The sequence below is a fragment of the Dermacentor albipictus genome, chromosome 8 (genome assembly GCF_038994185.2).
Source record: "Dermacentor albipictus isolate Rhodes 1998 colony chromosome 8, USDA_Dalb.pri_finalv2, whole genome shotgun sequence".
Lineage (NCBI taxonomy): Eukaryota > Metazoa > Arthropoda > Arachnida > Ixodida > Ixodidae > Dermacentor > Dermacentor albipictus.
The window spans coordinates 19,813,318-19,834,802 of record NC_091828.1 but is presented as its reverse complement, the minus strand read 5'-3'; the positions used below and the strand labels follow the sequence as shown (position 1 = coordinate 19,834,802).

The 21,485-nt window shown below is 47.5% G+C and overlaps 1 protein-coding gene across 1 annotated transcript in view; it reads right to left on the bottom strand.

Annotated features, from left to right (window-relative positions):
- LOC135919571 (uncharacterized) overlaps nt 1–21,485 on the bottom strand; it is an 85,328-nt gene that overhangs the window by 49,083 nt on the left and 14,760 nt on the right. Inside the window, exon 5 of the mRNA XM_070522761.1 lies at nt 6,851–7,039. Within this exon, the coding sequence (XP_070378862.1) occupies nt 6,851–7,039 (189 nt within the window). The remainder of the gene's footprint in view (nt 1–6,850; nt 7,040–21,485) is intronic.

The window sequence follows — 21,485 nt, the reverse complement described above, 5'->3', positions numbered from 1 at the left end:
TCAAGTGGTTGAAGGCGACCAGCAGGGAGTGTGGTCGGCTTTTTGCGTCGTTGACAAAGGTCACGCGTAGCGACATAACGGCAGACGTCACGGTACAGACCAGGACAAAAGAAGCGCCAATGAACGCGGTCATAAGTCCGTGACAGGCCAAGATGACTTCCAGTCGGTACATCATGAAGCTGAGCGCGAACAGTCTGACGCAGATGCTCAGGCACAACGAAGAGTCGGGCAGGGCCGTCGGGCACATGGTAAAGCGGTACAATATACCATTTTGGAGTTCGAACATGCGAAGGGAAGAATCGGGCCTCGTTGAAGTGAGCCATTGAATAAGGTCTTGTAAGGAGGCGTCCCGACGTTGTTCGGCTCCAATATCGCGAAAAGCAGCCAGAGAGAGAACGGTGACAGGTATGCCGGCCGCAGAAACGTCAGGAGGGTCGACAGGATGGCGCGACAAGCAGCCCGCATCTTGATGTAACCGGCCGGTCTTGTACACAACTGAATAGTTGTATTTTTGAAGGCGCAGAGCCTAGCGGCCAAGGCACCCTGAAGGATCTTTGAGGGACGAAAGCCAATACAGAGTGTGGTGATCAGTGATGACTGTGAATTGGTGGCCGTACAAATAAGGGCGGAATTCACCCACTGCCCAAATGAGAGCCAGACACTCGCGTTCAGTGATGGGATAATTGCGCTCAGCAGAGGAAAGAAGGCGGCTGGCGTAGGCAATAACACGTTCTCGCCCTTGTTTCTGTGCCGAGATAGGCCAATACCGTGGTCACTGGCATCGGTACGGACTTCTGTTGGAGCTGACGCATCAAACTGAGCGAGAATGGGCGGGGACGTAGGCAGCCCAATCAGCTCGGTGAAAGCGCTAGCTTGCTCAGGGCCCCAAATGAAGGCAGCGTCTTTCTTGAGGAGCTGACTGAGAGGGCGCGTAACGTCCGCAAAATTTCGGACAAACCAACGGAAGTAGCAGCAAAGGCCCAAGAAGCTGCGAACATCCTTGGCCCATGTTGGCACGGGAAAGTCTTTGACTGCCCGTATTTTATCGTGATCAGGGCGTACACCAGAAGAATCGACGAGATGCCCGAGCACATAAATTTCACGACGACCGAAGTGACACTTGGACGAATTTAGTTGTAGCACCGCCTGGCGGAAAACAGATAGCATCGTCGATAGGCGTTCGAGGTTTGTCGCAAAAGTCGGTCAAAAACGATCACGTCGTCCAGGTAACAGAGGCAGATGGACCACTTGAAACCGCGTAGGAGGGCGTCCATCATTCGTTCAAATGTGACCCGGGTATTACATAAACCGAAGGGCATCACTTTGAACTGATACAGGCCATCGGGAGTCACAAAAGCTGTCTTCTCGCGGTCCATGTCACCGACGGCAATTTGCCAGTAGCCGGAGTGAAGGTCGATGGACGAATGCAGGCAATCCAGGGCATCGTCAATACGTGGTAGCGGATAGACGTCTTTCTTTGTGACCTTGTTGAGGTGCCGATTATCGACGCAAAATCGCCAAGTGTTGTTTATCTTTTGAACTAGTACAACAGACGATGCCCATGGGCTGCAAGAAGGTTCGATGATGTCACGAGAAAGCATCTTGTCAACTTCATGTTGGATGATATGTCGCTCAGCAGGCGATACGCGGTAGGTTCGCCGATGGATCGGGCTTGCATCACCGGTATTTATTCCATGTTTTACGAGAGATGTTTGTCCTAGAGGGCGCTATCCAAGTTCTAATATGTCCCAGTATGAGGCAACGAGGCAACGTAGTTCTTGATCACGCTGGGGCGGAAGATAGGGAGCAATCATTTCTGTTAGGGCATTCAAGTCTGAAGGGACAGGGGGCGACGGAAGAGTTGAACACCAGGAGTTGTCACAAGTTAAAGCCGAAATGTGATAGTCTCTGGCTGGCGTTATTTGCGCCAGGGATATTCCGCACGGGAGTACTTGTGTACAGAGTCCAAAGTTCACAAGTGGAAGGCTGTACGTGTTGTCCGAAATGGTAATGACGGTGTGAGCAAAAGCAACGTTATGCGAGAGCACCACATCCGGATTAGGGGATACGATGCAGTCACCGTCTGGTACAGGTGGAACGCAGGAGACACCTATGTAGGTAACGGCACGGTGAGGGAGGTGAATATACTCTGTGAAACATAGCCGTATCGGAGCACTATAGGGAGTGTCAATAGCAGCAGGTAGAGCGAGTTGCACAACACCAGCAGAACAGTCTATCAAAGCGGAATGCGTAGACAGAAAGTCAAGGCCCAGGATGAGGTCGTGAGGGCAGGTCTCCAGAACATAAAATAAAACAGAAGTATGATGTCCGGCGACACTCATGCGAGCCGGAGACATGCCAATAACGGCTGGTGTTCCACCGTCGGCGACTTGGACCACAGGCGACGGAGCAAGAGTCAGGACTTTCTTGAGACGATTCCGAAGCTAAGCATTCATCACAGATACGTGGGCGCCAGTGTCAATCAGAGCCGTAACAGGTACACCATCCAGGTTCACGTTAATGAGGTTCCGATGTGTGGGTAGGGTCAGAAGACGATTTTTGCGTCGGGTCGGTTTGGCAGCATCACCTCCAGGTGCTGCACCCGTTAGTTTTCCGGAAGGGTACGCCGGAAGGAGCTAGGGGACGGTGACCGGCGAGATTGGGGCGATCGGGAGAAGCGGTGACGTGGCGAAGGAGAGCGGCTAGAGCGGGTAGGCAGAGAACTGTCGCCAGAATTTACGGGCTGCGTTGGCGGGGGGAACCGAGGAGCAGCATGAGGGCTGTGGGATGGGTGGTAGGACCGGGGGTCGAATTCCACGAAGACCGGCAGTGACGTGAAATATGGCCGATACGGCCACAAGTGAAGCATATATAGGCCTCTCGTCTGGAGTACACCAATCGGTCGGGTTGCAATACCGTGTTGGGGAATTCAGGCTGCGGGTGCGTATGACAGTGCTGGACGGAGTTTAGTCAGGCTGATTAACTGAGCACACGTTGGTCGCCAACGTTGGCCAATTCTTGGCGCACGACGGACTGTATCAATGAGATGGTCGCCTGGCAATTGTCGGGGCCATGGGTTGGGGTCGTGACAGGAGATTCGGCTCCTATTTCACGGCGGATGAGATGGTGGATGTCATCAGAGTGGTTCGGTGTGGGCGGACTGCGGAGGTCTTCGCAGGTGAAAGCAGCAGCCGTGTTGGGAAGGCGGGGAAATGGCTGGGCAATGCGGCGACTCTTGGCTTCTTCAAACCGCCGGCATTCGGTAATGATGGCTTGCACAGTAGAAGAATTCTTGAACACAAGGAGATGGAAGGCATCATCTGCTATGCCCTTAATGACATGTGCAACCTTATCAGGTTCGGACATCTTCGGATCCACTTTGCGGCACAGAGCGAGCACGTCCTGGATGTACGTGAGGCAGGATTCAGTGCACGTCTGGACACGCGAAGCGAGGTCTTTTTGGGTGACGCGCTGACGTCCAACAGGCTTGCCAAACAAATCTTTGAGCTTCTGTTTACAAATGTCCCAGCTGGTAAGTTCCTCCTCGGGGGTCTGAAACCAGACGCGTGCCGTGCCCACGAGGTAAAATATCACATTAGCGAGCATGATGGTCTGGTCCCAGTGGTTGTGGGCGCTCCCCCACTCATATAGTTGAAGCCAGTCTTCAACATCAGTGTCGTCGGTGCCAGAAAAGGTTCCTGGGTCGCGGGGTTGTGCTAGAATGACGGTGGGCGTGGGTGCTGACGGGCCCGAAGCATCCTCGCCTTGAGCTGGCATTGTAGATGCAACCAAGGAGCGCCCGCTGCGTAAATCCGTCTTGATAATGATCCCGCAACCTCCACCAAAAATGTTACGGGGTTAAAGACAGTCAGACGTATATTTACAAGATATTTACAATCATTGTAGCAGCTGACAACATGGTAGACAGCGCGCGAAGTCCAGAGCGTTGTCTTCTTCCGACCAGGATTGAAACATCTTCGTCAACGTGTCACAATATTATACAATGGATGTGTTCAGGGTCTGTGAGTGTGAGTGTCAGCCAGCAACACCGATACTGAATTACGGCGCGGGTCTTCGTCGTCTTCTTCAGCGTGCCACGGTAAAGCACAGGAGCGCGTCTGCATAACTAAACCTGTTACAGAAGCTTTGCAGGCTTTGTTCTGACGCGTGCCGTCAGTCCACACTTCCGGCGGCTCGTAGCAATGCAAGTTAAAGGTCGCGCCTATCTGCTCTGGCGAATTGATTGGAGGTGCAAAGGCAGGTGTCACACCAAAATGGAAGCATTTCCGCCATCCAAAACATGACGCCAGGGCCTATCTTATTTTGTTTCTTACTTGCATTGATTCATCAAGTATACCAGCAGTCGTGGACGCATTGCGTAATTAAAGAACACAGGAGGCGTACGTGATTTTCATGGGAAATGTGTACAATGATTCCACAGCTATCCTGTTTCTCCTCAAGAAAAGTAAAAATATACCTATAAAGAAAACAGTCAGGAAAGGAGACACAATCTTCCCATTGTTATTCACTGCATGCTTAAAAGCTTACTCGGAAGGCTTAGGAATGAGGATCAACAGCGAAGATCTCAGCAACCTTCGGTTTGCAGATGACATCGTCCGGTTCAGCAACACTGGAGATGAACTGCAACATATGATACCTAACCTTAACCCAAGAAGTGTAAGAGTGAAGTTGAACATTTAATGTGCAGAGGGCAAAGGTGATGTTCAATAGCCTGACAAGGGTACAAAAATTTACGATTTCCAGTCAGCCTGTAGAGTTCGTGCAGGAGTACACGTTTATCTAGGTCATTTACTCACGGAATACCCAGATCGCAAAATTCGCAGAATAATAATGGGTTGGAGTGCGTACGGCAGGCATTACGAAATCCTGACTGGAAGCTTACCGCAGTGGTAGAAAGTAAGAGCGTGCAATCATTGCATTCTACCAGCGCTAGCATACGGGACAGGAATGTGGAGGTTAGCAAAGAAGTTCGAGAACAAAACAAGGACCGCGCAACGAGCGATGGGACGAAATATGCTAAGGGTAACGTTAAGGGACAGGAAGAAAGCGGTGTCCATCAGAAATCAAACTGGGATGGCCTATCTTCTGGCCAACATTAAGAGAAACTATTTTACCGTCCGTTTACGATACTCCCTATAATGCGAAATTTCAGCGCAGCCCTACGCGTGTTCTCATTTTGCTTGTCAATATTTCGTATTATGGTTCTATATAGGTTTATATAAGGAGGAGAACGTTGTGGGCAGAGCGCCTAGTTTCCACACAGACGATGCGCGCTACTCTGGCGCCATATTGTAGACGTTGCCGCCGAACAGCCCGTCTTGCGTGACACTACGCTTTTCTTCACACGCTTACGTTCCACCAACGACGAGAGCGGCCTTCCGTCGCGGGGAAATCGTGCCACCAGCGGCGCCAACACCCAAGGGAGCGTCACGTCGAGCGTTACTCGTAGCCGTTCGCCATCGCCCCTTGCAGGATCAGTGACAACCGTCACACACGCTGGTACCGTGGACTGACTTCGGCAGCTGACGCCGCGGGCTAGTGTAGCCCTCCGCACCTGACGTCACCCTTGCCCCCACCTCGGAAGCGCAGATGAGATCACTCACTCGGTGGCGGATGGCGTGGCTGCGGGCAACTCAGCGCATGCGCAGGCCGTTTTCCCTCCACCTCCTTCTCCACTTTCCTTCCCGCGCGCACTTGTTTCGTCTACTGCTGAGCTCCACGTTCGCTTTCATCTTTCGACTGTGCGCGTTCGCTCGGCTACAAAGGCATGCCGACGCTCAATGCAAGACCGGGCGCTTAAGAACTGCGCTCCAAAAAATTGAGCTGGGCGGGTCACGTAATGGGTTAGGCCAATAACCGATCGACCATTAGAGTTACAGAATTGGTGTCAAGGTAAGGGAAGCGCAGTCGAAGACGGCAGAAAATTTGTGGGGTGATGAAATTAGGGAATTGGGGGGCGGGGGGCAGGCGCCAGTTGGAACCAGCTATCGCAAGAGAGGGGTGATTGGAGGCCACTGGGAGAGGCCTTCGTCCTGCTTTGTATAAATGATGATGATGATGGCTTATGATGATGATTGTGTCTTATAATGGCCATATTTAATATTGTTGCACCGCTAAGCAGTACGAATGCATTAAACAGGATCTGCCGCTGTACTTTCAATTTCTTTCTATGAGTGAGCCTTTCATGCAAATAGGCATTGGTACATTATAAAACCAGTTGATGGCCCAGTGCACACTGTGCAGTTTGTGTTTATGGGTTAGTCTTTCTTAGCCGTGTAACGATATTAATTATTGGAAGCAGCGAACTAACCTTGCTTTCAACATTAGTGTTATAAAAGTTCGTTAATTAGGATGATCACGTTGTAATACTCTTTATGTAATACCCCTTCTACGGGGTTTTCAAAGAAATGATGTGATGTGATCACGAAGACAACGCTGACAACGCAAGCCTCACGTATGTTCATCGGCAATAACCGACCCAGCCCAGACTGATCTGACCTAACTGGCCCCGTCTGGGCCGGGAAAGAAAACCACTCACTCGCGAATGTCAGAAAAACTATGCTGGCTCTTCGGGAGCAGTCGATTAAGAACGTGCTAGCCATGACGCGTGAGCTTAACAGGAAGCCCGGACAGGGGCCTTAGTTTCTGCGGGACTAATAAATGTCGTTTCTCCCTCTCTTCCTCCACCCGACCCGATCAACCAAAGGAAATGCCCCCAACTCAATCCCACCAATTTTGCAAGGCATGCTTCTCTCGCATAATCCCTTCGCCCGCTACTGCCCATCTGAGCGCCACGTGATCTGCAGGCAGCCGGAACCATCGCTCTAACCTGATTCTCCGGCAGCCGTGCTCGTCTCACGCTGTTCCGTTGTCGTCGTCGCCTCCGTCGTGGTCGCCTCCGTCGTGGTCTCTGGCGCAGGAGTCACCCGATGTTGCGGCGGTGGAGTTCCTGCCGCCGTGCCACCACCAGACCCCGCGGCATGACCCCGCGTCGTGCCGCTGCCATCTTCCGCGTCGCCTGTAGCAGTCGCACGTAAACAAAGCGCATGTTTCCGTGTGCCTAAAGAGTGGACGCCCACAATAACTACCCGTTTCCTTCCCGCTAACGTGGCGCACGTTGACCTGCTGGCAGCTTTTTTAAGCGTTTAGCTTTTATTCCAGCGAAGCTGTTTACCTCCAATTCCCGTATGCATCCCCCCCGTACCCTGGACGTACCCTGGGCGGCTTACGTCCGTAGCGACTTGAGCGATCGTATGCCCACTGTATTAGTCATGGATAGGCTGCAGCCAATCGAGAAACGCGAAACTGCAAAAATAGAGTACCACGATAGCTCAACACTCACGTCAGAAAGTTTCCGAGAGAACGTCAGACATGTTGACTGGAGCGGGCGATTACAGATGAAAATGAGTGCTATGATAAATTCCTAGAGCTCTTCAAACAGTGCTATTATGCCTCTTTTCCAGTGAAAACTTTACATAAGTCTAAAAAATCAAAAGAACTTCGGGTTACTCTACCGCTGCTGAAAATGACTATAAAATCAAAGACAAAATGTTTGAGGCGCTTCTTCATTCTCGAAACCACAGTAAGTTGATAAAATTTAAGTCATTTCGAAATCAGTTTAACAAAGCAATTAGGAGGTCGAAGAAAGAATATTACAAACGTATTTTCGATAATGACTGCCTGCGTAACAGTGTTGTTTTTTGGAAGAAATTAAATACAATCTTAAACTGAAAGCCTCAGTCAAAACTGTATTGATCTGCTACCGATAATACTATGTTTAAAGGGGAGGAGCTTGCGAACCGCTTTAATGACTTTATTACACACATTGGTGGCACAGCTAACACTTCTGTATCTGCTTCGTGTATCCCTAGATGTCCGCATTCTTTCTTCCTTAAGCCTACTTCCATCGCCGAAGTTACAACGGTTTTCCAATGTCTTAAGAATAGACATAATCGAGGTGCCGATGACTTATAAATTGAGCCCGTTAAGTATGGGCTTAATAAGACCGTGCTTGCCATTTTGCATATATTTAATACAGCAATTTATACTGGCATCTTACCAAAGATGCAGGCAGCTAAGGTGATGGTAATCCATAAATTGAGGATAAGAACACTTTTTCTAATTATCGTCCAGTCTCAACTTTACCTGCCTTTCGAAAGAGTTGGAAAATGTAATTAACACGCGAATTGACAATTTCTGTAGCAAACATAACCTTATAGCAAGGGATCAGTTTGGGTTTAGGAAACGTCACTCCACACAGAGGGCTCTTTCGCTACAGGAATAAATTATATTAGAAAACATGGAAAATAAATTGATGACACTAAGTGTATATTTGGATTTAAGTAATGCCTTTGACCGTGCAGATCACGCCATTTTGTAGGATAAAATGGAACGCTATCAATTTAGAGGAGTCGCGTTGAAATTAATTCGTTCATACCTTACGGATAGATCACAATATACGGAAATAGGCAGATACAAATCGTGCATGATAAAGTTGGTGTCAGGGGTGCCACACGAAAGCATCTCGGGGCCTATCCTTTTCCTCTTTTACATCAATGATATGGTATAAATAAATAAATCTTGCAAATTTGTTAACTACCCAGATGCTTGCTCCGTGTTCTTTGCGGGAAACGATCTACTGGACGTTACTATCGAGGCAGATACATTCTGTCTTGGAGTAAACGAACGGTGCAAGACAAATTGCTTGACACTGAACGAATGGAAAACAAAGTGTTTGTTGTTTCGTGCGTTAGGAACCTCTTATTAAGTTTCACAACAAGACCTGCCACCCTCTCGTTAATGCTATAGAGTTCCTATATGTTACCAGCTATATTCTTATTAATCAGGAATCCGACTCCTAGTTATCTTCTCTCCGCTAAGCCCCGGTAGTACAGGACGTGCCCGTTTTTTAGCACTGTATATGCTTCCTTTGGCCTCCTAACTTCACTGAGTCCTATTATATCCCATTTACTGCCCTCTAATTCCTCCAATAGCACTGCTAGACTCGCTTCACTTGATAACGTTCTAGCGTTAAACGTTGCCAGGCTCATATTCCAATGGCGGCCTGTCCGGCCAATACTACTTAATATACTTAACTTAATACTTAATAAGAGGTACAAAATGACGAAATAACTTAACTTATACGTAATAAGAGGTAAAAGATGAAGATTGTACAGGTCTACGCCTCTACATCCAGTCATGATGACCAGGAAGTCGAAAGCTTATATGAAGACGTGCAATCGGCGATGGGTAGAGTGAAAACCAAATACACTATACTAATGGGCGACTTTAATGCCAAGGTAGGCAAGAAGCAGGCTGGAGACAAAGCAGTGGGGGAATATGGCATAGGCACTAGGAATAGCAAGGGAGTGTTATTAGTAGAGTTTGCGGAAGAGAATAAAATGAGGATAATGAATACCTTCTCCCGCAAGCGGGATAGCCGAAAGTGGACGTGGAGGAGCCCGAACGGCGAGACTAGAAATGAAATAGACTTCATACTCTGCGCTAACCCTGGCATCATACAAGATGTGGATGTGCTCGGCAAGGTGCGCTGCAGTTACCACAGGATGGTAAGAACTCGAATTAGCTTAGACCTAAGAAGGGAACGGAAGAAACTGGTAGATAAGAAGCCGATCAATGAGTTAGCGGTAAGAGGGAAAATAGAGGAATTCCAGATCAAGCTACAGAACAGGTACTCGGCTTTAACTCAGGAAGAGGACCTTAGTGTTGAAGCAATGAACGACAATCGTGTGGGCATCATTAAGGAGTGTGCAATGGAAGTCGGTGGCAACTCCGTTAGGCAGGATACCAGTAAACTATCACAGGAGACGAAAGATCTGATCAAGAAACGCCAATGTATAAAAGCCTCTAACCCTACAGCTAGAACAGAACTGGCAGAACTTTCGAAGTTAATCAACAAGCGTAAGACAGCTGACATCAGGAAGTATAATATGGATAGAATTGAACATGCTCTCAGGAACGGAGGAAGCCTAAAAACAGTGAAGAATAAACTAGGAATTGGCAAGAATCAGATGTATGCGTTAAGAGACAAAGCCGGCAATATCATAACTAATATGGGTGAGATAGTTCAAGTGGCTGATGAGTTCTATAGAGATTTATACAGTACCAGTGGCACCCACGACGATAATGGAAGAGAAAGTAGTCTAGAGGAATTCGAAATCCCAAAGGTAACGCCGGAAGAAGTAAAGAAAGCCTTAGGAGATATGCAAAGGGGGAAGGCAGCTGGGGAGGATCAGGTAACAGCAGATTTGTTGAAGGATGGTGGGCAGATTGTTCTAGAGAAACTGGCCACCCTGTATACGCAATGCCTCATGACCTCGAGCGTACCGGAATCTTGGAAGAACGCTAACATAATCCTAATATATAAGAAAGGGGATGCCAAAGACTTGAAAAATTATAGACCGATCAGCTTACTGTCCGTTGCCTACAAACTATTAACTAAGGTAATCGCAAATAGAATCAGGAACACCTTAGACTTCTGTCAAGCAAAGGACCAGGCAGGATTCCGGAAAGGCTACTCAACAATAGATCATATTCACACTATCAATCAGGTGATAGAGAAATGTGCGGAATATAACCAACCCTTATATATAGCTTTCATTGATTACGAGAAAGCGTTTGATTCTGTCGAAACCTCTGCAGTCATGGAGGCATTACGGAATCAGGGTGTAGACGAGCCGTATGTAAAAATACTGAAAGATATCTATAGCGGCTCCACAGCCACCGTAGTCCTCCATAAAGAAAGCAACAAAATCCCAATAAAGAAAGGCGTCAGACAGGGAGATACGATCTCTCCAATGCTATTCACAGCGTGTTTACAGGAGGTATTCAGAGACCTCGATTGGGAATAATTGGGGATAAGAGTTAATGGAGAATACCTTAGTAACTTGCGATTCGCTGATGATACTGCCTTGCTTTGTATCTCAGGGGACCAACTGCAAAGCATGCTCACTAACCTGGCGAGGCAAAGCCGAAGGGTGGGTCTAAAAATTAATCTGCAGAAAACTAAAGTAATGTTTAACAGTCTCGGAAGAGAACAGCAGTTTACAATAGGTAGCGAGGCACTGGGAGTGGTAAGGGAATACATCTACTTAGGACAGGTAGTGACTGCGGATCCGGATCATGACACCGAAATAATCAGAAGAATAAGAATGGGCTGGGGTGCAATTGGCAGGCATTCTCAGACCATGAACAGCAGGTTGACATTATCCCTCAAAAGAAAAGTGTATAGCAGCTGTGTCTTAGTAGTATTCACGTACGGGGCCGAAACATGGAGGCTTGCGAAAAGGGTTCTACCTAAATTGAGGACGACGCAGCGAGCTATGGAAAGAAGAATGATGGGTGTAACGTTAAGGGATAAGAAAAGAGCAGATTAGGTGTGGGAACAAACGCGAGTTAATGACATCTTAGTTGAAATCAAGAAAAAGAAATGGGCATGGGCAGGACATGTAATGGGGAGGGAAGGTAACCTATGGTCATTAAGAGTTACGGACTGGATTCCAAAGGAAGGCAAGCGTAGCAGGGGGCGGCAGAAAGTTAGGTGTGTGGATGAAATTAAGAAGTTTGCAGGGACGACATGGCCACAATTTGTACATGACTGCGGTATTTGGAGAAGTATGGAAGAGGCATTTGCTCTACAGTGTGCTTAACCTGGCTCATGATGCTGATGATGGTGGTGATGATGATGATGTCAGAAAATTATGAAGTCTTATGCATAAAGAAAGAAAAGACAGTTTGCGGTTTTGCATCAACCCCCTAATGCCAGCCACTCTGCTTTTTTGAGTTTTTAGATAACCTTCTGTCATACGTAAATGAAAACGGCTATCTGCTTACACTGGGCGGATATTTCAACATTTACATGATGACTGATTGAGCACCTACTGCCCAATTTGTATCTGTCCTAAAGTGCAATGACTTCTGCAGCATCATCAGATCTCCGAAACGTGTAACCGTCACTACATCATCATTACTAGACACTTTCATAATAAACTCGACAATCGATAGCACGACATCGGGAGTCCTAAGCAGTGACTTCAGCGATCATATGCCTATATATCTGTTTCTAGAACGTAAAGGTGCCGATAAAAGTGCGTGCACTGAAAAGACAACGTACCGCAAGATATCGGCTCAAACGCTAGACAAATTCAGCGAATCCGTGCGAGAAATAAACTGGAGCGAGATTTCTGGCATTGAAGATGCCAATGAGTCATACTATAAGTTTATGAGCAAACTCGAAACGCTGTACGTCAAATAATTTCCGCTTGAAAACTATCGAAGTCGAAGAAAGTCGCGCAAGCCATGGATTTCGAAAGAACTCGTTGTGCAAATCAACAAAAAAATAAGCTTTATCAGTCTTTTATCAAGCCGAAGGACTTGTCAAAGTGGGAAGAATATAAACAGTTTAGGAATAAATTGAACACAGAAAAAGAAAAGGCGAAAAATGACTACTATACAGCTGTATATTTAACAATGATTGTATGCGCAGAAGTGACAAAGTATGGAAAAAAATAAACAAAACACTAAATCGGAAGTCAGTCGATACACGTACAGATACGTTGAACATTGATGGCACCTTTGTAGGTGGCACAGAACTTGCGAACCATTTGAACAATTTCTGTTAAAGTAGGATGCGTAGATCACTACATTCAAGATACAATGCATGCAGCTTCATTAGGAGAATCTTTATTCCTAAAGCCTACTAGCATTCCTGAGGTGATTACAGCATTCTTATCCTTGAAAAATAGCCACAGTCGAGAGGTAGATGATTTCGAAATTAGGCCAATTAAGCACTTAAAGGGACACTAAAGGGAAACCATAAATCAGTTTAGACTAATAGAGCATTGTTTGAGAACCCTGCAGGCAGTCATTTCAAAAAAAATAATTTGATTATTAGATGAGAAAATGAAGGTCCAAGTATCAGTATTTGAATTTCGCGCCGAAACCCCGGCGGCGGTACGTCAGTATGACGTCAGGGATTCCAAAGTATGTTTTCGCATTTGGGCCGCGTTGGCTGAATAAAGGTCCCCGAAACTTGCCATGTTTAATATTTGGTTCCTTTAGAACACAATGTAGTCGATCTGTACCGCTGTATATAATTAGTAGGCCCTAGAAGATGCCATCAATATCCATGACATCACAAACCCCAGGTGCGGGAACTCAAGTAGGCATCGCCACCCGTATTTCGTTCTTGCGCTTGTTCTGGCTTACCAAACGTCTTATCGTTGGAAGAGTGGTGTTTTTGGTGTTGTAGAACGGTAATTTACTGATGCAGAAATCATTGTTCACTTTAGTGTCACTTTAATAGACTTACTCGCACCTGAAGTAATGCACATTTTTAATATTTCCCTGTCAACTGGAGTTTTCCCGCGTAATATGCAGGTAGCGAGAGTAATACTTATTCACAAAGGAGGTGACAAAAATAACATTGGCAATTATCGGCCAGTGTCTATACTTCCCGTGCTATCAGAGGGACTCGAAAAGATTGTCAACTCTCGTATTGATAATTTTTCGCAATAACATAGCTTGCTAAGCGAGTGTCAACATGGGTTTAAGAAAAAGCGGTCTACTGAAACTGCTTAAGTATACAGAAGGAGCTTATTCGACAGAACATTGAAAAAGAAATCGGACTTTAGGGTTATACTTAGACAAGCCTTTGATAGAGTCAAAGCCTTTGATAGAGTCAACCATAAGTTATCGCTGATAAAGCTGGAAAAATATGGCTTCCGAGGAATAACACTTGAACTTATCCGATCTTATTTAGAAAGCCGGCATTAGTTTGTTGAAATTAACCATGCACTCAGTTATGCAATCATATCAATCATGCAATCAATTATCATTAATCAATTATGCAGATGATTACTCTATTTTCTTTACAGGTAAAGATTTAAAAGAAATAACGCCTATAGCAAGCTGCGATTGTTATGGACTTCGAGCATGGTTTAAGGCAAACAGCCTCATCCTCAATGAAACCATAACAAAATGCGTTATTTTTCATGCTCCGGGAAGTTCTACTACATCGCCAGATAATATTGTTGTGGATCCGTATAAAATTAAAATTACGTCATCCATAAAAACCCTAGGCGTAATATTCACAGCGCAGGTGTCCTGGAATGGACACGTTAGTCATGTTTGCTGAAATGTATGAAAACTTGTTGGTGTGTTAAATCGGAATCGAAGGGCATTTCCTTTTAACGTTAAGCGTCTCATTTATCATCCTCTTTTCCATTCACATCTCAGTTACTGTTCACTTATACGGGCTAACACTACAGCGCAAAATATTCAAATGCTGGAAATACTTCAAAAGAAAGCGATTTGGGCGATAGCGAACGTTTTTTTTTTTTCGGGCATACGCAAGAGCTTTTCCAACAAAACAGAATAATCAGAGCTCGTGACATATATAAATTCAAAACATTACTAAGCAATAGAAATGCTATGCTGGGAGAACTCGATTCATTCCTAACCCTGGCAACTTTACAAAAAAAGAGAAGTGCATGTTCATATTGTCACCAGGCACCATGGCAGATCCTTTTCTCACGTGCTAATTATGGCTGCCAACGCCTTAAACACACACTACCCTCCCTACTTAACATTTCAACCAACAAAATGTCGATGTGTTATCTCTAAACAAAACTAAAATATTCGATTTGTTCTTATAGATGTGTATTGTTAACTGCTCTAACAGTTGCGCAGAACTTTTGATGTACTCTCGTTGTGTTTATACGTTCACACTTGCAACTATTATGCATAGAATCCAGGTTTCCGCTGCAGTGATTGCGCTCGGACCATGTAGCAGGGTTTGCGTTGTAAACTGGATGCTGCAAAGGGCGTCTTTGCGTTTGTAAAATTCGAGGATGTTGCGACGCCCTGGGCTACGTTATCGAGGTGTGTGTCGTGAAAGCAGCAGTCTATATGCAGATTTTCTTTTTCTATGTTTTTTAACACAGATGCAAATATATATTTGCAAGTATGTCAAATGATTTGTAAGAAAAGAACGGTTCCTGATGGTAACTTGTGTTTATTGTACACTTCTGTGAAATTTGTTATATGTATGTATGTGTGTCTGTATGTACATATGTCTATATATGTATATACATATTGTTACGTAGGATGACGCAGACGAAAAGCTATGTACAAATATATTTACAAGGAAAATACGCTGCGCTAGGCCAAGAGGCAACAGCCCGCGCTAGCATCTAAGCGTCGTCGTCGTCTTCACACTGCTGGCCTTTCGTGATCGCACATATTGTGCCGTAGCACTACCCCCGGCTGCAAAAGCGCCGTCCCGGAGCGACTAAAGATCGGACTCGGAAGCAGTGTAGTAGGCCTTGAGCCTACTGACGTGTACGACATCACTAGATGCCACAGGAGAGGACGAGGTTGAGCCCACAGGAGCAATTTCGTAAGTCACAGGCGTCACCTGGCGCAGCACGCGGTAGGGCCCTGTGTATCGCGAAAGAAGTTTCTCTGAAAGTCCGACGTGACGAGAGGGCGACCACAGGAGCACGAGCGCACCAGGCGAAAACTGTACGTCACGATGGCGGGCGTTGTAATAACACTGCTGAGTGGTCTGTGAGGCCGTAAGTCGAGCACGGGCAAGCTGGCGTGCGTGGTCGGCGAGGGCGATGGCGTCGCGCGCATACTCGCTTGTTGAGACCGCAGCAGGAGGAAGTGCCGAGTCTAGGGGCAAGGTAGGTTCGCGACCGTACAGGAGATAAAAGGGAGAAAATCCGGCGGTGTCGTGCCGGGAAGAATTGTACGCAAATGGTACGTAAGGAAGGGCAATGTCCCAGTCGTGGTGGTCCTTGGAAACGTACTTGGCCAGCATATCGGTAAGAGTACGGTTTAACCGCTCTGTCAGGCCATTGGTTTGAGGATGGTATGAAGTAGTCAGTTTGTGTTGAATGGAGCAGGAACGCACAATGTCAGCGATAACTTTCGAGAGGAAGTTTCGACCACGGTCAGTAAGCAGCTGTCGCGGGGCGCCGTGAAGCAAGAGAATGTCACGCAAGAGAAAGTCCGCGACGTCAGTGGCGCAGCTGGTAGGGAGAGCCCGAGTGATAGCGTATCGGGTGGCGTAATCAGTCGCGACGGCTACCCATTTGTTCCCAGAGGATGACGTGGGAAAGGGACCGAGCAGGTCTAATCCAACACGAAAGAACGGTTCCACAGGGACGGTGATCGGCTGGAGATGACCGGCAGGTAGCACCTGAGGTGTCTTCCGACGCTGGCAGGGATCACAGGCAGCAACATAGCGTCGAACGGAGCGAGCGAGACCAGGCCAATAGAAGCGGCGGCGGACGCGGTCGTACGTGCGGGTTACCCCAAGATGTCCTGCAGTGGGTGCGTCATGCATCTCAAAGAGCACAGCCTGTCGTAGATGTTTTGGCACGACAAGAAGAAGATCAGGGCCATCAGGGAGGAAGCTCCTTCGGTACAGAATGCCGCCCTGGAGGACATATCGGCGAACGGATGCGTCGGTAGGTGTAGAGCGCAGACGCTCGATGAGTACTCGCAGCGATAGGTCTCGGTACTGCTCATCGGCGATGTTAGCGAAGGCAGACACAGAGAAAATGCCGTCGGCGGTACTACTGTCGGCGTCGTCAGGCTCGTCTACCGGGTAGCGAGACAGGCAGTCAGCGTCCTTGTGTAGTCGGCCAGATTTGTTGGTGACAGAGAACGAATATTCTTGGAGGCGTAAGGCCCAGCGACCAAGTCTTCCTGAAGGGTCTTTCAATGAGCATAACCAACAAAGCGCGTGATGGTCTGTGACAACGGAAAAGGATCGGCCATATAAGTATGGGCGGAATTTCGCAACCGCCCAAACTAGGGCCAGACACTCGCGCTCAGTGATGGAATAGTTGCGCTCCGTGGGTGAGAGGAGCCTGCTGGCGTAAGCGATAACACGGTCGTGGCCACGCTGGCGTTGTGCTAGTACTGCTCCAATTCCGTGACCGCTGGCATCAGTACGGACTTCGGTAGGCGCAGAAGGATCGAAATGGGCCAGAACGGGAGGCGTTGTGAGAATGTCGATGAGATGAGAGAATGCAGAGGCCTCGTTATCGCCCCACTGGAAAGGAGAGTCTTTTTTCAAAAGGTCGGTTAGTGGTCGTGCTATGGCGGCGAAATTCCTCACGAAACGGCGGAAGTACGAACAAAGGCCGATGAAGCTGCGCACATCCTTGACACACGTCGGAACAGGGAAGTGCGTAACAGCGTGGATCTTGCCTGGGTCCGGTTGCACTCCGTTCGCGTCAACGAGATGTCCAAGGACGGTAATCTGGCGACGGCCGAATCGGCACTTCGATGCGTTGAGTTGCAGACCGGCTCGCCGAAAAACGTCCAGGACTGCTGAGAGGCGCTCGAGGTGCGTAGCGAACGTTGGGGAGAATACGATAACGTCGTCCAAGTAGCACAAGCACGTGGACCATTTGAAACCGTGAAGAAGGGAGTCCATCATGCGTTCAAAAGTGGCAGGAGCGTTACATAGGCCGAAAGGCATCACCTTGAATTGATAAAGACCGTCGGGTGTCACAAAGGCAGTCTTCTCGCGGTCGAGATCGTCCACGGCAATCTGCCAATAGCCGGAGCGAAGGTCAATAGAGGAGAAATAGCGAGCACCGTAGAGGCAGTCAAGGGCGTCATCAATCCGAGGTAGGGGGTACACGTCCTTTTTGGTAACCCTGTTAAGGTGCCGATAATCCACGCAAAAGCGCCGTGAGCCATCCTACTTTTTTACCAGCACAACCGGTGACGCCCAAGGACTACATGACGGTTCAATAATGTTGCGTCATCGGCAATGCCTTTGAGGATGTGGGAAACCTTGTCTGACTCAGTCATGTGGGTGTCAACTTTGCGGCACAGAGCCAAGACGTCCTGAATGTACGTGACATAGGGCTCTGTTGACGTCTGCACACGGCCGGAAAGCGCCTTCTGCGCGGCAAGTTTTTGACCGTAGGGGTTGCCGAACAAGTCTCGAAGCTGTGTCTTAAGTGAATCCCAACTGGTGAGCTCATCTTCGTGCGTGCGATACCAAACTCGAGGTGTGCCACCGAGGTAAAAGACTACGTTGGCGAGCATAATAGTAGGGTCCCACCGGTTATTGCGGCTGACGTGTTCATAGAGGCTGATCCAGTCATCGACGTCTTCCCCATCGTGGCCCGAGAATACGCCAGGATCACGGGTAGCGGGGAGAGTGATGTAGGTCGTCGAAGGGGCATCAGGTGTCGGAGCCGGCGGAGTCGGGTTGTCGTCGCCGGGAGCCATGAAGGAAGGCTCGACGTACCGTCCACTGCGAAGCTCCGTGACGAGGTACAGGGAACGTCCACCTCCACCAGATATGTTACGTAGGATGACGCAGACGAAAAGCTATGTACAAATATATTTACAAGGAAAATACGCTGCGCTAGGCCAAGAGGCAACAGCCCGCGCTAGCATCTAAGCGTCGTCGTCGTCTTCACACTGCTGGCCTTTCGTGATCGCACATATTGTGCCGTAGCAATATATATATTGCTTTTGCATTGTTATGATATATGCGATTGAGTCTGTGTTAAATAATAATATGCAAGATAACAGATTGTAATCCTATACTGGGAGTTACTTCAAAGAACTATATTGTAGCTAGTTTCTATGTAGTAACATGAAAGTATGTACGTGTACTTGCGTTTAAAATACTCTTATATCAGCACTTTATGCATGATTGTATTGATAAACCAGCCGCTACCGTGCCTGTCTGGGAGACCGGAGCTTTTTCAAGCGGAAGAAATTTCGGCTTTTCTTCCGGCTCTCCCTTTCTCACCTTGTATGAAGTGCTGACAATAAAAAATCATGTTGATGATGTTGATGATATTTTGTATTGAGTCGCCATTGAATCATCCATATCTTCATATTTTTATCCATCTTTGCATGCTTTTTATTTTGATGGTTTTTGTGACTGGACTGCCCGTCATCTTGCGTCAGGTATGGCTACAGCGGAGTCGAAATACTGCCATTGTTATTTTGCTGTTCGTCAGTGTTATTGTGGTCGTAACTATATCCAGGCGCATTTTTGCCGTCGTCGTCGGCGCCATCGTGACGTTCCACATAAAGTCCGGGCGGCGATGATACCCGCTCGCCATATGCTGTGCGAGCGAAATCGCGCGCCCTCGCGGGGGGGGGGGGGGGGGGGGGGGGAACGCGCCGTCTTCCGTCGCGCGCAAGGCACGGGGGGAGGGGTGGGGGAAGGGGGCGTTCTACTGCAGCGGCTGCTGCCGAATGGCGCGGCCGCGCATTCCTCCTCTTGAAAGCGACCAGCGACGCGGACTGAGTTCACCGCTTATTTCTCGTCGAAGCGAGATGCAGCAAGATGGTCAATTCGCTCGCTGCTATTGCCGTGCTTCCTCACTCCAGCGTTTGAAGAGCGAGCTTCAGCGGTCATCGAGCTAGATGTGTTTCATGTTTGCTTGTGCGCTCCTCGCACCATGCGTGTTAATTTACTTAAAATGCAAATGTTTACGAGCTCATATGGCCGGTAAAACTACTATCCTCACTTCGTATAGCTGTCTACTAATTTGCTATCGCAATCGGTGCTTCACCTTCCGGGCGAAAGTGCGAGTTTCCTTTCTTCTTTTTTTTTTTGCTCACGATGACGTGTTCTTTGTTCCATTTTAGGCTTATAACTTTGAATTGTCTTCATGTACTGTACTCTTCGCCCCTATTCCCGCTATTATTCTCCCCTGAAACTCCTTTGTGGGTATTAAACAAGCAAATAAATGTTTATGCTAACAGCGTGAAGTCTTTCATGTCGAAACCAAAAAAACAAGGTTGTTTTTCGAAGTTGCGCCCAGAGAGATCAGTAGATTCTTTTTATTTTATTTTCAATTCGTCGTACGGCGACTTTATGTTTTCTATTCCCGCCCCCAGTGCTCTTCTTTGTCCTTGGTATAGCCATTACTATAATTTGCTTTTTTGCACCATTCTGGTATCCCCCTTTCGTTTGCACTGAACACGTGTTATATCGCGTGATTCATATTTCCCGCTAACGTTATCAGTTGAGAACTTAACAAGCATATTGTTGTTTCCGGAACTTGTTTCTTCCTTTTTACCGCTAACCATACGTATATAAGCAACTGCCTTGCCACCTGGACGCGGCTGGCAGTTTAATCTATACATAATTAAACTATAATGCCACAGGACGCGGAGGCTTTCTCTTCTATTGGAGGTGGCTTACACCACCGTTCCCCCAGTGGACTATGACGTCCAACAAAGTCAGTGACAACATCTGATGCATCACCCTTTCTCTCAGTTTTTCCGCGTTGGGGTGATATTTCCTGCGTTGCAACAAATTTACTTTCCGATATACCAAATCTGGTCTGCCTTTGACTGGACAGCATTAACGCGCGCCTTGACGGTAAACCAAGTAAATAATAAATCTGATGACATTTTCTTCGTTCACAAGAAGGACACCCGGTGTGTCCGATTGTGGCAAAGCAGTTCAACTCACAATCTTGTCCTACGCAATAAAGAGCTTTAACTTATCTCTAAGCTTGTTATATTTTACGTATTTCCCAGTTACTGGAGCCATGAAAGGTGGTTGTAAAGCCGGTAACGCACCTTATTTTATGAAGTTTCGCTAACTACAGATCGTTTGAGTCACTTTTTTGTTGTGTGAATGTTCTCGTCGGAGGTAAATCATCAATTAACTGCGCGTCAACGAACGTGCAACTACATTTTCGCGTTAGAGCAGCAATTATGTAAAATATAAGAGGTGGCCCCCGTATGAAACTATTCGTGCTCTTTTGGTAAACATTGTGTCACAATAGGTCGCAACACGCGTTATTTCAGCCATACAGCCCTCTCTTAACCCGAATGAGATGTCTAGACCTGGCTTCTAGGCGCCTTTAGTACAGCAGCAGCGGGCCTTGCACCACAGAATTTGTCGTGGCTATGCAGATGGCAGACTAGAGCTAGGCCGGTTGCGTATACCGGCAAAACAGCTGCAAAGATCTTCCCGGCTTGGTTCTCTGCCCTTATGCGACCTCAGCGCTTGGAAAGCAGTGTTTGTCCCCAATCCTAGGGCGTCCCTGCATAATAGGTGCTTTGCGACGCCACATTGACAATGGCCGCCATAAGAAAGCGCTCCCCCCCCCCCTGCTCATTTATACAGGGGGAACACCGCTGAAACATTCTTCACAGTTCTAAAGAATCTTTTAGCGCAGCGATATCACGCTTTACCATTGCCTTGACCACACCCACCAGTTTCTCATGTGCTAGCTAAACGGCGCTCTGTACATGCGCCATCAGCACCTTATGTACCTCGTGCAAAGATGCCAGGTGACAGAGATGGAAGCACCAGAGCGTTAGGCTGAAGTGTTTGAGAATAACTTGGCTTCATTGGGGTTCGCAAATCATGTTTACCGCTAAGCAGACGAAACACCGATACGTCGTTTTTGTTCCTTGTTCTGTTTCTT